This window comes from Eleutherodactylus coqui, chromosome 1 (assembly GCF_035609145.1).
Source record: "Eleutherodactylus coqui strain aEleCoq1 chromosome 1, aEleCoq1.hap1, whole genome shotgun sequence".
Taxonomy (NCBI): domain Eukaryota; kingdom Metazoa; phylum Chordata; class Amphibia; order Anura; family Eleutherodactylidae; genus Eleutherodactylus; species Eleutherodactylus coqui.
In genome coordinates, this window is record NC_089837.1 from 314,696,702 (window position 1) to 314,712,911 (window position 16,210).

Here is a 16,210-nt window from a genome sequence, read left to right on the forward strand (position 1 = left end):
CTGAATATATTAATATACCTTTATTATGTACTGTATAAGGACTCAGTCTTTTGTTTGTCTGATTCATTTAATAGTATTTAGCATCTTATATCACCATATTTATGTAACAAAAAATATTTTACAAAAATAAACAGTTTAAAAAATGTGATGTCGTCTTTACATATTTTCAATCCAAGCATCAAACCGCTTTTCTTATTGCTTCCCAGTTCCTTAGAGCGTCATTCTTTTCTGGATGTAAATTTGCCTCAATCACTGACAGAACTTCCCACACAGATTGAAATACCCAATGTAGTAAGAAGCAACCCTAGAAAGGCTCCTGTTGAAGGACAAAGAGGAACATAAAAAGTAACACAATGAAAACATGGTATAATACAGAATTAATGCTAATATATATATTTTTGCTATACAAAAATCAAACAAAGACTTATCTATGTGTGACAAAAACCCTAATTGAATCTCCTACATAATTTTCCTAGTACCAATGTGAGACATTCATGTCTGGAGCTTATACTTTACGCTATTTTGTTGCGATAAAAACGCCGGCCGAATATCGCGACCATGAGTCATTGGATTCCACTGCACTTGTTTAGATGGGCAATTATTTGGTGCGTAAAATCGGCCAGACAGAAAAGATAGAGCACACGGCCCGCATTCCAGCTGACCGCTTTTACACTAACAGGAAAAGATAGATCTAGACCTATCTTTTACTGGAATATGCTGACTGGTCCCATAGAGTCATACGGAAGCTGCTGAAAAAGGGAGGTGGGAGGGAGTTTATCAGCGACTCTGCTAAACTCCCTCCCCCTCTCTGACCCTTGTCGGCTGCCGGCAAAAGGAGGGACAGGGCGGGAGATTAGCTCACAAGTTCTGCTAAACGCCCGCCCAGTACCCTCCCCTTGCCAGCAGCCAGAGAGGGGAGGAAGTTTAACACACTAGCTCCCGCCCCCTCCCTTTGCCGGCAGCCAGCAAAGGGACGGAGACAGGGCAGGACAGGGGAGGGAGTTTAGCAGAGCTAAACTCTCTTTCTCCGCTTGGCGCTATTCCGGGCTGCGGCGTATACACGCTCAGCTGGCTCGTCTGAATGGGCGTTAAAACGGGAGATGCACCTGCAACTTGGTCACAGCTGCCTCTCGTGCATGCGATTTTCGTCCCTAACGCAGGTGGACGAAAATCGCAGCCCCCGTGTGAAGGAGCCCCTAGACCAGTGATGGCGAACGTTTTAGAGACCGAGTGCCCAAACTGCAACTCAAAACCCACTTATTTATTGTAAAGTGCCAACACGTCAGGGGGCGGGGCTTATCACGACGTATGATTTTTACCTCCGTCGTTCTTAAAAGGACAGGGCTGTTTCAAAATAGACAGGGTGCAGATCTTGACTTCTTTTGAATGCGGAAATACTGTGAAATTTGCCACAGAAATTTCCGCTGAGGACATTCTGCAACATTTCCACATCGTGTAAACATATCCCAGCAGTAATATTGACACCCTCCCCAGAGCGGCCCCAGCAGTAAGGGTGACCCCCCCAGAGCAGCCCCAGTGCTAATAGTGACCCCCCAGAGTGGCTTTAGTGGTTATAGTGACCCCGCACAGCGGCCGCAGCAGTATTAGTGACACCGCACCGTGGCCCCAGTCGTAATAGTGACATCCCACAGTTGTCTCAGTGGTAATAGTGACATCCCACATCGGCCCCAGTAGTAATAGTGACATCCCACATCAGCCCAGTAGTAATAGTGACATCCCACAGCAGCCCCCAGTAGTAATAGTGACATCCCACAGCAGCCCCCAGTAGTAATAGTGACATCCCACAGCGGCCCCAGTAGTAATAGTGACATCCCACAGCGGCCCCAGTAGTAATAGTGACATCCCACAGTGGCCCCAGCAGTAATAGTGACATCCCACAGCAGCCAATAGTAATAGTGACATCTCACAGTGGCCCCCAGTAGTAATAGCGACATCCCACAGTGGCCCCTGTAGTAATAGCGCCCCCCTTCTCCTCTGCTTGGCGCTGTTCCTGTCACTGATCCCAGGAGCACACTGTGACGTGCTGCCGGACACCTCCTCCCTTCCCTGCTCTCGCGGAACCAAGTAGGAGACGTCAGAGGAGGATGATCCAGGCTGCACACTGACATCACAGTGTGCGCGGGATCAGCGCCTCTAGCAGTGCTGCTGAGTGCATACCAGCATGGGAGCTGCGGCACCCCTGCTGGTATTTACTAATGTGGTGAGCGGCCGACGGCGGTGAGTGCCGCTTCTGGCACGCGTGCCATAGGTTCGCCACCACTGCCCTAGACTATGGTTTTTGTTCACTTGTTTTAGCACATACTTAAAGGATTTGTCATGTAGACAGATGATCAGAATGAATATTCATCCTAACGATTGATCACAGATTTATCATCCTGATTGTAAAAGTTCCAGCATTAAACGGACAAACGAGCAACCACTCATTTGTATGGCGATCACATCTTTTATGTGGCACCAAAAATCATCTGTTGTCAGCAGCACATTGCCAAAACGGGGGAATATAACTGAAATACCGCACTAACAATTGTTTGGGGACGTACTGCCGATTACTCAGTGTAGATGGAGCTGACTAAGTATCAATCGACTTGCAAAACCATCAATCAGCACTCATTGCTGGAAACTTGCATAAGTTATGGTTAGAGATGAGCGAACGTACTCGGATAAGCACTACTCGTCCGAGTAATGTGCTTTATCCGAGTACCTCCCCGCTCGTCCTGAAAGATTCGGGACGCGCTGCGGAGCGGGGAGCTGCAGGGGAGAGCGGGGAGGAACGGAGGGGAGATCTTTCTCTCCTTCTCTCCCGCCCGCTCTGCCCCGCTCCCCGCTGCGACTCACCTGTCAGCAGCGGAGCGCCCCGAATCTTTCAGGACGAGCGGAGAGATACTCGGATAAAGCACATTACTCGGACGAGTAGTGCTTATCCGAGTACGTTCGCTCATCTCTAGTTATGGTCCAAATCTACGCCAGTTCGATGAGGGATATTTAGGTCATGCTGATCTCCCGAGTGCTACCACAGTACCCACAAGCTCAGCAGTAGCAATACGGCTGATATACATATCCAGGCTTATGACACAAGAGGCTGCATCCTTAAATGGCCACAGCACATTGAGACAAGTTGTGTTTATGTGGTAGCAATCGTGGTAACTAACAAGAGAGCAATTCAATCTATTTACCTAAAAGTCAATGAGTGTGCAAAAAAAATAAGAGCGTAAATCTTTTGTAAGAGACATTAGAAAAAAAAAGTTGGGCCACCATTTTTAACAAAAGCGAAAGCTGATGACATACTAACACATACGAATGCATAATGGACACTGCCGGATTAAAATCAGTCCATTTTATACAGATCAAAATTAAACCCGTTCATCTGAAAAACAACATGTAGCTACTAAAATCACATTTACACTGCTCAATACTGCTGTACACTGTCTTCCATAATGCACAATTTCTACGTGTATACTATAAAGAGTTAGGGCATGTTTAAACAAAAGTGGAACTTCTGCAGCATTTTACAGTAACAGCACTAGGAATGAGATTTCAAGAAATCTTATACCCAAGCTGCATACAAAATCTTCAGCGCGAATAGACCGGCAATGCAGATTTTAAATCAGCAGCATATTGATTTATGCTGTGGATTTTCAACAGGGATGTCATCTTCTCAAATATGGGACAAGTTATGTAGTTTATAATAGTATCATTTAATATACCGTATGATGTACTGAAAAACTTTTAAAAGTCTTTAAAGCATACCTGAGCTTAAAAAATAAATAAAAAATTTGCAAAAGCAGCCCAGGTCGTCATTGGCTGCATGTTTTGCTGCTGTTTAAACCTAATTTTAGCTCTATGAATTTGGCCTTACATGTAGGTTGTTCTGTCTTTCCGCTCCCCTGGTGTTTGTAATCCATTTACAGGTGGGGTACAGATCCTAACAGCCATTCTCCAAAACCTCCCATGCTGTCTTGTATAGCTCTGCCCCAATCGGCTGCAAGACAGCATATGAATCTTGGCCTCTTCTTCGCACGTAGTACATAATGTGTCCAAACATTCCTGCTGCTAGAGTTGCAAAGTTGCTGGAAGTGAGACCACTAGCGACAGGCACTTCATGCTTGCTTTTCAGTGGTTAAACAAAAAAATATTTAATGCAAGTATATTAAAAGATTGATAATGCATACATAAGCTTATAGATGAGTGTAAGTTGTGTGAAAAGTTAGTGTCCTTTTAACCCCTTAGTGACAGCCCTATCGTAAAACTACGTCCTGCTGTTGCAGGACGTGTATGGAGGGAGGTAGCGGCGCTATCTCCCTCCATACAGCGCGGGCATCAGCTGTTTGTTACAGCTGACACCCGCAGGCAATAGCTGCGCTCGGCCGTTCGCGGCTATTAACCCTTTAAATGCCGCTGTCAATTCTGACAGCGGCATTTAAATCCCCCGAACGCTGTTCGGGGGTCCCGCACGGCCCCCCCCACGGTGAGATCTGGGGAGCCGTGCAGGTGTCATGGCAGCCGGGGGCCTAATGAATGGCCCCAGGGCTGCCTTAGCAGACTGCCTATCAAGCCATCCACACAGGGTGGCTTGAGAGACTGCCTGTAAAAAAGCAGTATGACGTAATGCTATAGCATTACGTCATACTACAGGAGCGATCAAAGCATCGCATGTTAAAGTCCCCCTGGGGGACTTCAAAGTAATGTAAAAAAAATAATCAATAAAGTTTTTTTAATTGTTAAAAAAAAAAAAGTTATAAAAGTTTAAATCACCCCCCTTTTGCCATATCCATTATTAAAAAATCAAAATCATAAAATAAAAATATGTATTTGATATCGCCGCGTCCATAAAAGTCCGATCTATCAAAGTAGTGCATTATTTTTCCCACATGGTGAACGTCGTCTGAAAAAAAAAATAACGCCAGAAATACACTTTTTTAGTTACCCTGTCTCCCAGAAAAAACGCAATAAAAAGCGATTAAAAAGTGGTATGTATTCCAAATTGATACTATCGAACACTTCAGGACATCTCGCAAAAAATGAGCCCTTGCTCAACTACGTCGACGAAAAAATAAAAAAGTTATTGCGCGCACAAAATGACCGCAGAAAATAATTGAAAAAAAATTAAATATCTTAAAAAAATAAAAGTACTACAGCAAAAAAAAAACTATATAAGTTTGGTATCGTAGTAATCATACTGACCCATAGAATAAAAATATTAGGTCGTTTTTGTTGCAATTTGTGTGCTGTAGAAACAGGACGCACTGAAAGATGGTGGAATGTCGTTTTTTTTTCATTTCTCTCCGCTAAGAATTTTTAAAAAGTTTTTCAGTACATTATACGGTACAATAAATAGTGCCATTGAAAAATACAACTCGTCCCGCAAAAAACAAGCCCTCATACAGCGACGTCGATGGATAAATAAAGGAGCTACGATTTTTTAAAAGGGAGTAAGAAAAAACAAAAATGGAAAAAAGCAAAAAAGCTCCGTCACTAAGGGGTTAAGCAGGATGAAACAGGAAAAAATGCAATGGCATCATTGTTCTTTGGGTTTAGTTTTTATGGCATTCATAGTATGGTAAAAATGACTTGTTAACTTTATTCTGTGGGTTTTCAATGGCTTTCTGTCACCATATTCTGAAAACCACAACTCTTTTCTGCGGGCTTGGTTTTGCCTAGCGAGTTGTAGTATTTATTGGTGCCATTATGAAGTACGTATGACTTTTTGATCACTTTTTATTCAGTTTTCTTTCGAATGGCAAAGTGGCAGTCACAACTCTGGCATTACGTATTTTTTTTCTTCTGAAGTTCGACGTATGTGATAATACGATATCTTAAAAGTCTGCACTTTTACAAACGTGTCGATGCAAATATGTATACTTTTTATTTCGATTTTTTTGAAAATGGGGGAAAGAAGGTTTTGAGATTTTTTTTTAAGTGTTACCATAGGTTACATTTTTTTCTTAATGTACATTATAGACGATTACATATTTGTACTATGTTTAAATCAGGCTGCTTTGTACATTTTTAGTGGAAACATTCTGTTTCATCTATGCAGCTAGAAGAAGTCGTTGCTAGGAAAATTAGTCTTCGGCAAGCTGCATACAAACTCCCTTTTTCACTGTGTCTGCACTGTCATTTATCAAGCTGTAGTACGCCGATGCACACAGACACTGACACAGTGTATAAGGTCTGGCAGGAAGAGGACGCGATATGAAGAGAGAACCTGTCTAAGGCCGCCTGCAGACGGGCAGAAATTCTGCGGCAGGATTTCCGCCGCTGGAAGCCTGCATAGGATTGCGTTAACAAACGCAATCCTATGCAGATGGCTGCGGTTTGGCCGCATGAAATCTCACGCAGCAAACAAACCGCGGCATGTTGTATATCTGTGCGGAGCTCGCAGAGCCCCACACAGAAACGTCACTCACCCACCGCCGGCTTTGGTCTGTGCTTGCACTAGCTGCCCGGCAGCCGGCACATGAAAGATCCGGAGCCGCGGGGCGCGGGTGAGTATGCGCTGCTCTCTGCAGGCGCTCGTGTCGGGTCCCACGGCGAGAATTCACGCTGCCGGATCCGACCCGGCCATCTACAGGCGGCCTAAGGCTTTACCATGCTAGTGGTTTTATGGATGCAAACGTGATGATAGGTTCCCTTTAAGGGATTAATCCATCAAGACTGAATACAAATATAGGCAGAAAATACTAAAAGGCAAAACAAAAAATACAAGTACTATGCAACAACTTTTTTAAACAATACAAAGCCAGTACTGCCTTAGAAGTCACTCCAGTAACTTACCCTTTCCTCCTATGTCCTCCCCAAGGATCTTTCCAGTTACCATTGTAAAAACCAGTGCAAGAGAATTACAGACAGGTACGGCCAGTGACAGATCTGCAAAACAATAAGCATATAGAAATAAGGTTGTGATAATATTGAGCTAAAGATGATGCAGAACAGGTTTTACAACATACCTGTTGAAGCCAATGTAAGGTAGAAAACGGCTGATCCACTCTGGTTCAGCAAAAATGGGATCACATACTGCAAAAAAAAAAAAAAGTCTCCATTACAAAATAATAATATATTACTATATAACGTTGAACTGATTTTGAAAACTCCAGCAGGTGCTCCTGACATGAAGCTAGTTAAAGCATGACTGCACTTTCAGATGATTTTTCAAAATAAGCTATCGTGGGAGTGTGTGGATGGTTTTATATCTGCATTGGAGCCTCCAGTCAGAGGTTTTGCCGCAGATTTGTCAGAAAATACTGGAAGAGAAGGCCGGGCAGCTGAGCAGAGAGCGAACGGAGCTCATTAGTCAATGGAGTCTGTTCAGCACTGTTTGGTTCCGTCCGAAGTCAGAGCTGGTCCTGAACAGATCAGGAATGTGGACTCCTGAGTGCAGATGTTAAACCCCCCTGTGTGTGTATGCACGAGGAATACCATCATCTCTGGCTGTTATGACTTGTATATGACATTTTCCCCCAGTTTACCACACTGCAGGCTAGATCTCTAATTTTCAGTTTTCCCCAAGCTGGTGGATAGAGATTAAATGTTATAACGGCTCTCACAAACTGCGCATGGAGAAAATAGCAGGGTACATTCACAAGGGCAGAAGATTCCCACTGAAATCAATTTAGATAGAATCAATGCAAATTCCACCATCGGAACATAACCCATCTGTACCATACACAAAAATAACATCATGTAGGAATGTATACACAAGTACTAAGCAGTGGAGATGTGATTTCAGTAGCCATAACACAGTAAACCACTCACAATCAGCTACACATCTGTGTGAATCTCCCTCTCTCTGCAGCAGATTCCTCTTCCTCCTTCTCCCCTTTTATGGGCAGCAAGTAAAAGCACCCACTTTCCCTTCCTGCAATCTGTCTGTTACTAGAGAAAGACTTCATTTGACAACAGGCAGTGGACAGAAAATTAGATGGAAGGTAAATTCCTATGAGCCAGAATTTTAGAATAATTTTTCAGCACAAAACCATCAAAGTAGGGTGAATGCCCACGAACGGATTTCTACCGCGTTTCCGGCAGCGAAAACCTGCATGTGAATTCCACGGCTATTATTTCTATTGAACCTAATAGCTTTCTGCCTGCCAATGCTCATATGCGGAATTCTACGGAATTTCTGCAGCGGGAAATAAATCACGGCATGTTCTATTTACCATGAATTTACGCCGCAGGTCTCCGTTAATATAGCATTAATAGAGACCGCGGAATTCTGCAATCACCAGCAGGCACTTGTTTTTAATTGCGGTACTCCCACGGCGTAATCCCTGGGCGTATCCTGCGATGCTCGTGGGCATCAGCCCTTAGGTGAATAAAGTAATTTGCACTTTTGCTAGCTATCATATTGGCTATCAAGTTCTATCAAAGTGCAGTGACCACCTATGATTAGTTATACCAAGTACGTACTGCTGTCAAGGATATTTATCAAAATTAATGAATAGGAAAAGTGACAAAGTTCCCCAAAGAAAACAAATTCCAGCTCTCATTTTTTAAGAAAGCATTTGGAATTAAACGAACAAAAAACAAGAACAAAAAGGAAACACAAAAAGAAAGGAAAAGGAAAGGAAGAAGGAGCGCTCCTATAGCTGTACAGGAAGCCTAAGGGCTCGTGCCCATGGACGGAGCGAGATACGCCCGTGGTTTTACGCTGCGGGGATAAACAAGAAAGTCCCCGCTGGCAATCGCAGAAAAACGCGGTTTTTACTTTGTTTTTCCGCGGTCTCCATTAATACTTTTTCCCGCAACGTAAATCCGTGGCAGAATCCCGCATGTGAGAACTGAGCTATTAGGTTCAATAGAACCTGATAGCTGCGCTACTCCGCCCGCAGGGTACGCGGCATAAATCCATCCGTGGGCATTAGCCCTAAATCAGACACCTACTTCCTGCTTCAGGAGTTTCCTGTCCTGCAGACATAAAAGCCTGAAGCATGCAGTTTGTGCAGCCATGAAGACTGGATTACTTCTATAGATTGAGCGGCCTTGGGCAGAGCCTACTGCCTCTGAAATGCAATTTAAAAAACTCACAAAGGATACATGAAGCAGCTCAGTGGGAGTCTGACTGCTGGGACCCTCGCTGTCCCGACGGTCCCTGCATGAATGGAACGGAGGTGGCACATGAGCACCACCACTCCATTCATTTCAATAACAGCAATAGATTGTGGAGCACTCCTATCTGGCAATTTCTGGAGCGGTCACTGACAAGGGTCCCATCTTTGACAGCTGACAACCCCTGTCAAATAGCTAGCAGCCGCTGTCAATGGTCAGTTAGCTGAATAGATACTGTGGTAAATCCTGATATCTAAGCATTAGAGATGAGCGAGCGTACTCGGTTCGGGTGTTTTTGCACTCGAGCACCGCTTTTTCTAAGTAACTGACTACTCGGACGAAAAGATTTGGGGGGCAGCGTGGTGGAGCGGGGGGTAGTAGTGGGGAACATGGGGGAGCTCTCTCTCTCCCCCCCACTCCCCTCTGCGACCCCCCCGCTCACCCCCGGCGCCCCCTGAATCTTTTCATCCGAGTAGTCAGTTACTTGGAAAAAGCGGTGCTCGAGTGCAAAAACACCCAAACCGAGTACGCTCGCTCATCTCTACTAAGCATGTATCTGAAGGATGGGGCCCCTCTAGCACCCCATCGGCCCCTTGCAAAACAGCTGATGTTTTGGAACCAGAGGGTAAAATCAGCCACAGATGGTGGATACATATTTGGTCTGAAAACGAGTCTACTGAAAGAAAAACCTGAGTGCTGTCATAAAGGCAGGGGCATCTTCTGGGGTGCAATGAATAAGGGTGCAACCACTGTCACAGGCGTGCAGTCTAAATTGGGAGATGCAGAAATATTGCAGGTTATCGCAGAACATCCAAAGTCCGTTTTAATGCACTTTTCAGTAGGTTAGTTCTGGATAGGTCGGGCGAGATCTGTAACGGGTTATCTTGGTAAGAGGCTTGGGCCCCTTCTCTCAGTTTTCTGAGAAATGCCTCTTCCAACTGATATCTGTGTATCCTGCAAATCACATCTCATGGTCTAAGACGAATGTGCACGACGCAACGCAAAGGTCAAATCAGGAGAAACCTCCAAGATAGAATAAAACACAGAGTGCAGCACCGGGGGGAGAAGGACTGTGGCTCTGCGGACTCTGGAAGATCTTTCACCTGTATATTATTGTGACGTACCCTGCGTCCAACATGTCAAATATTAAAGGGGTTGTCCCGCGCCGAGACAAACACAAGGGATGGGTTAAAAAAACAAAACGTTTAGTACTTACCCGAATCCCCGCTCTGCGGCGACTTCTTTCTTACCTTAGCAAGATGGCCGCCGGGATCTTCACCCACGATGCACCGCGGGTCTTCTCCCATGGTGCACCGTGGGCTCCGTGCGGTCCATTGCCGATTCCAGCCTCCTGATTGGCTGGAATCGGCACACGTGATGGGGCGGAGCTACGAGGACCAGCTCTCCGGCACGAGCGGGCCCATTCCCCAGGGAGAAGACCGGACTGCGCAAGCGCGTCTAATCGGGCGATTAGACGCTGAAATTAGACGGCACCATGGCGATGGGGACGCTAGCAACGGAACAGGTAAGTGAATAACTTCTGTATGGCTCATAATTAATGCACGATGTACATTACAAAGTGCATTAATATGGCCATACAGAAGTGCTGAACCCCACTTGCTTTCGCGGGACAACCCCTTTAAGCAAATTTGTTGAGAACAGGTCTCTAACAGGGCTTGTTGAGCAGCAATTCTGGTGGTTGAAGTAATAATTGGATTCTCTATTTAAGAGAAATTTGCTGCAACTTTGACTGTAGAGTTATTTCAGGTCTGCATGCAAACTGTAGTTGGGACACATGGACCTCCCCGTCATATATAGTGAGAACTGCTCCAAGATGGGATCGGACATTGTTTCCACTATTAGATTCCACTGACTCAGTATGGAATGACTAATGCGCCACGTACTAGTATAAGGGATTGGAGCTGGTCACAGGTCCTAAACCAACAGAGCTGGACAGCAGCTGTGTGCTTACAGGACCTGTGCTGATGGTGACATCATCACAGGTCCTGTAAACACACGGCTGCTGTCAGGCTCTGCATGTTTTAGGACCTGTGATGATGTCACCGTCCTGTGATCAGGGCTGAAGCTCAGAGCTCCAGTGACTGATAACATGACAGTGACATCATCACATGGAACTCATAGACAGGTGGTAGATAGTATTTTGATAACTCAAAAAGGTATTATTGCAGAGTGGAAGAAGATTGCAGACAGGAGACTGAAGATGTACCGCCATGAACACTGAGTCCATGCAATGTCTGGGTGGAGACCGCAGGTCCTCTTTGCTGGTCCCCTTAGATAGCTGAATCTTATGAAGAGGTGCAGAGGGCATATTTGAAGCTGATCGAAGCAGTGGGGAGATCAGCAGGATAGAATGGAGGTGTTGGGTTTGCCATCATGGCGATCTCTGTGGGAGCCACACCTTCAGGGCTCTCTGAGAGAAAACGGCATAGACACGGAAACCGTTCTGGAGGCCTTACTAAAGCTGCTTGCACATTATGTTTAGTTTAGTCCTGTAAGAGGAAGTAAACCAGGATAGAACCTGGTTGGTACCAAAAGGGGGGGTGGGAGTGGGGATATGTGGGACCTTTTTTTTAAATTATTTTTTACACACACACTAGACAGGAAAGCGTTGTCTTCAATACTTTTCTATCCAGTGTAAAAGACAGAAAATCCATGAGACGGAGAACAATGAGCTTTCCACGTCACATATTAACAGTATGGTATTTGCTTGCGTCGCTATGCCGTTTTCTGCACAGAGGACTGAAACCAGGATTAAAACAGACAGTCACAAAACAATGTGAAACCAGCCTAAATATTGCACCCCAGTGCTGGATTCACAGCCACACTGCTCAGTACTGCTGTATAATGATCTCAATGTTCTAAGAGATGGGGGAGAAAGACATCCTCTTCTCTGTGTATTGCGTATGGCAACATCTCAACATAGTCTATACCCAGTAGCTATGAGACAACTGAGGATTAGAGATGAAGCCTGCAAAGGGGAAAACTGGTGATAAATTCCATATACGAAACATATAATAGAAATACTGCTACTCCTCATTTATGCTCGTGCAGCCCAACACTAAATCGTAAACTTACTTAAAACAGATTTTTTACACCATCAGACGTTACATGTGCTTGTGGTGACTTGGCAAGGCAAATAAATGTTCTAATTTGGTTTTTAAGGGCAGGGGTGTCACGAGCGTGACTGGGCCTGGGGAGGGCCCGCACAAGCTGAATATGGAAGAGGCAAGGCCACGGGTAGTAAGGGCTCTGTCATATGAGCATTTTTTACCACATATTACACGCGTACAATACATGGTAACAAACGACATTACTTTCAACAGTGCCTCTCTGACACATCACACAAAATGCGCACGTAAAAAAAAAAGTGACATGCACTATCTTAGTGCGTATTACGCATACATGCCAATACAGTGTATGGGGATTTGTCAGCACCTTCCCGGCTATACTGCCATGCTACTATAGAAGTTCTGGTCCTTCCTTGACACGCAGAAAGCTAGTTCTGTTAGTTGCTCTGTAGTAAGGAGAGAATCACTATTGCGCACTGCTGCATACTTTCTCACATGAGTGTTTACCGTGCGGAGAGCCCTAACTGCTCACAGACAGGCTCATACAGATGACAAGGTAGTGGGCAGCACTTGCAGCTCTGTGACTGCCTGATTCACTCAGTCACTCTGGGTCCTTCAGTCAGTGCTTCTCCTTCCTATCCTCCTGAGCCCTGACTGCTCCTATCAAGTATCGAGGTGAGGATGAGAGACAGTGGTCTCATCGTGGACAGCCAACACAGTGTGTCCTACCTGGTGTCCGAAATGGATCCGCAGCAGCAAATTGCAGGTGAACCTGGAAAGGTTTCTGTTTCTAGGCTCGCATGCAGAAGCAGGCAGTGACTCCAGTCTGGAGTCCATATGGCTTGGTGGTGGAGGTTACTTGGGGGTTGTTTAGAAGCAAAGTGAAATACAAGGAGGTGGTTGAGTGTTTCTCAAATACAATGTCAAATATCCCACTAGTTCTATGTTGCCCCCTTTTATAATAAAAAAGACACATAACAAAAAAAAATTTGATAACTTAACCCTTTGCAATCCAATTTTGCATTAAGGGTTTCCTATGGGCTTTCTCTTTATTCCATTTCACAATGGCGCCATCTGCTGGCTAGAGCCAGTACTGCAGTATGGGACATGCTGGAGAGGCCCCCCGACATCGGAGCTGTACAGCCTTCAATCAGAATGTCTTCATACGTCAGACAGTGGATTGGAAAGGGTTACGATATGTACATTTACTATATTAGTGATCAGACTTGGGACAAGCTTGATAATTTTAAAAGACTCTCTGAACAGGCCGCTGCATAATTAGGATTATGTAGGGAATTTTTTGCTTATCTGTGGTGGTGGATATCACAAAAATTGTGCACCGCCCTTTTCTTGTTGTTGCTTACCAGTTTTCGTTAATGATTGTGTATTTAATGTGTGGCCCAAGACAACTCTTCTTATTCCAATGTGGCCCACAGACACCAAGAGGTTAGAAACCCCTCCTCTAACAGAATGCAAATAATAAACATTCATTTTCCAACAATGAATATGATATTTAATGGTGGGACATCTCTGTTTATCTGTCACATGAACTCCCTCAGTGCATCTCTGCTGGTAACAGGAGTCCTGCAGAATTTTGAATTTACCCTTCTGTGGGTACTGTCCCACATAGCGGTCACCACACCGCTGAGTTGCAGCAGCAAATGAAATACAGATAGTCCCCTACTTACGAACAGGTTCTGTTCCAGGAAGTTGTCTGTAAGTGCATTTGTTCGTATGTCCGAACAAATGTTAGTAAGGAAGGGGATCGTGGGTAGATCCCGCTCCATACAATGCGGGTACTGACTGTTCGTATTAGTGTATCTTGATGCCACCATCTACTAGAGCTAGAGAGAGGAGTGACAGACTGGTGACGCCCCCTGAACCTGATTGGCTGCTGAGATGGGTGCCCTGCAGGTCCTGGAAGCTCAGTATGAATATACCCAGGCGCCTGCTGCTCTCCTCCCCGCTGCTGTAGTAAGTATTAATATCCCCGACGTCCTGCTATTGTCCTCCCCGCTACTGCACTAACTCTCCCAGGCTCCCCACACTGCAGTTCCCTGGCCGTCTCCCTTCTCTCACCTTCCCCACTAATGCTGCTGTCAAACACCGCTGATCGACGATGTACGTATTGCTTTTGTACCCTTGCGTGGTCCTGCTCATCGCCACTGTCCTCCTCTCCCTAGCAGCAGCAGCGGCGGCAGGACATGCCGTGTATGGTCATCCAGCGGCAGCAGGACAGTGGAGTGTGGCCCTTCCTCGCTGCAGCTGCTCCTACCCGCTGGCCCTGTGTCTTCTGTCCGGACTAACTGCTTGGCCAGGGGAGATGGAAGGGACCACCAGCTAGTGCCAAACACATGGCTGAATGCTGTGTAGTGTTATTTGGGTGCCGTCAACGCTTAGGGTTATGGAAAATTGTCCTGTTAGGCTTACATTACTGTCAATGCTTCCATGTTACAGGTGTAACATAGAAGAATATACTAGTAATCATATAAGCCTAACAATAGAATTATCCCTAACCTTCCAGGCAAAAAACACTACACACACTGTTGCTAGGACCTTAGACAAGACAGCCAATGGGGAGTTAGGGGTGTGACAGGGGCATTGCTGCATCCAAGCCCCGTCAAACTCCGAGTTTCCAGTGGCGTCAAGATACACTATTACCCTGTTTCTTACAGCCGGCACCCACCCGCAAGAGCTCCAATAAGCCGTGCCACTCATTGGAGACGTTTATCCTTTAAATGCCCTGATCGATGTTTGGGGTTCCCACACTGGCCCCCCTATGGCATGGCTTGATAGAATGCGTGTCTGATTGCTGCACATTTTGATGTAATGCTATGGCATTACATCATACTGCAGGACAATTATGGTTGTATGTAGCGAAGTTCGTAATTCGAATGTTCTCAAGTAGAGGATTATCTGTACAGTAAGTGTGCACTAGCTGAACGTTGTTAACGGCTGCACGATTTTAGGCAAACCTTGCAGCCATTAAGCCGGTTTCATATTTGTGTTGGAATCTTTGGCTGAAGATTCCATCGCAGAGCCGGCTAAGTACACCGGAAGAATAAGTACTGCATTCAGCACTTTTTCTTCTATCCAAAAGGCGGACAGAAAGCAGGAAGACTCCATTACTTAATGGGGTCTGCCCAGCGCTGTTCGATTCCATTCAGAGAATGAACCAGTCGCAGGCATTCCCCTTTCCTGCTTCACGAACCGAGCAGGAAAGCAGAACCCCCAGTGCACATGCAAAAGCACCCTTACATCACCCCAAAGCTAAAGGGGCATTCCGGTTACATGTTCTGTTTTTTTTCCACATATCGACTGGTTAGGTGAAAAAAAAATGGATCACTTGCAGGTGGACTTCTGGGACCCCACAACCCCCCCCTCAATGAATGCAGCAGTGGGCACACATGCTGCTCCATTCCTCCCAGAGATAGCGCAGCTCCCTGGGGTTCTCACCCTGTAGTTACATAGCAGGAACTTAGCCTCATACAGCAGTTTCCAGACTCTCCCTTCCACTTTCACACGTTCAACCCCCTCTGCTCCTCTTCTCAGGAACGGGTTAGTGACTCCCCAGAGTATGGCCACCAGCAGGAGACACAGCACATCGCCTGCAGATGGCGACATTGGGAACTACAGCCCATGGGCGGCCATAACCTTAGCGGGGCTACAAGAAACCGAGCACACTCTTCCTACTTCTCTGGACTGTGGTGACGCCACTTCCGCCGCAGGTACCATAGGGAACCGGAAGTGTCTACTCTATCGTCTCGACTTCCGGGTTCTTTCTACACGCGCCTCTGGACGGGCGTTCATAATGGTGAGTGAGCGGAGGGTTGGAGCTCTTATCCCGCGTTACAGGCGGCTTATAACACTGCTTCTCGTCCGTTATGTAGCAGGTTCTTACAGCCGCAATAGCTCCGGTGTGTGCGTCACTCTGAGCCGCAGCAAGCTGCGCGGCCGCTACATGCGCACGGTATCTGCCGGCGCCATCAGCTTGCGCCTGAACAACAATAAATACGGTCCATTTCTTGTAGTAAAGGGGTTCACTTATTTTCCAA

At 45.8% G+C, this 16,210-nt stretch overlaps 2 protein-coding genes across 3 annotated transcripts in view; one reads left to right on the forward strand and one right to left on the reverse strand.

Annotated features, from left to right (window-relative positions):
* TMEM234 (transmembrane protein 234) lies at positions 1-15,881 on the reverse strand. 2 transcript variants are annotated; one of them, XR_010786295.1, is made up of 5 exons: positions 15,612-15,881; positions 6,969-7,035; positions 6,796-6,888; positions 3,878-4,127; positions 1-316 (listed from the first exon to the last, which is right to left on the reverse strand). XR_010786295.1 is itself a non-coding variant. In XM_066575014.1 (4 exons), the coding sequence occupies exons 1-4, from the start codon at positions 15,777-15,779 to the stop codon at positions 246-248; spliced, it is 399 nt and encodes a 132-aa protein (XP_066431111.1). In that variant the 5' UTR covers positions 15,780-15,876; the 3' UTR covers positions 1-245. The 2 variants fall into 2 exon arrangements, 1 of the variants encoding a protein (XP_066431111.1); XM_066575014.1 differs by lacking the exon at positions 3,878-4,127 and having other exon boundaries at positions 15,612-15,876.
* The window catches only part of EIF3I (eukaryotic translation initiation factor 3 subunit I), an 18,291-nt gene continuing 17,939 nt past the window's right edge, over positions 15,859-16,210 (forward strand). The window contains exon 1 of the mRNA XM_066575013.1: positions 15,859-15,969. Coding sequence (XP_066431110.1) covers positions 15,967-15,969 — 3 coding nt within the window. The 5' untranslated portion in view covers positions 15,859-15,966. The remainder of the gene's footprint in view (positions 15,970-16,210) is intronic.

Excerpts from the sequence above, each read along its gene's own strand:
- TMEM234 (XM_066575014.1), bottom strand. The coding sequence starts at position 15,779 with ATGTCGCCATCTGCAGGCGATGTGCTGTGTCTCCTGCTGGTGGCCATA. Across the intron at positions 7,036-15,611 it reads TCCTGCTATGTAACTACAGG|TATGTGATCCCATTTTTGCT; the intron begins GTGAGAACCCCA and ends TTTTTTTTGCAG. Across the intron at positions 317-6,795 it reads GGAGGACATAGGAGGAAAGG|GAGCCTTTCTAGGGTTGCTT; the intron begins GTAAGTTACTGG and ends GTCCTTCAACAG.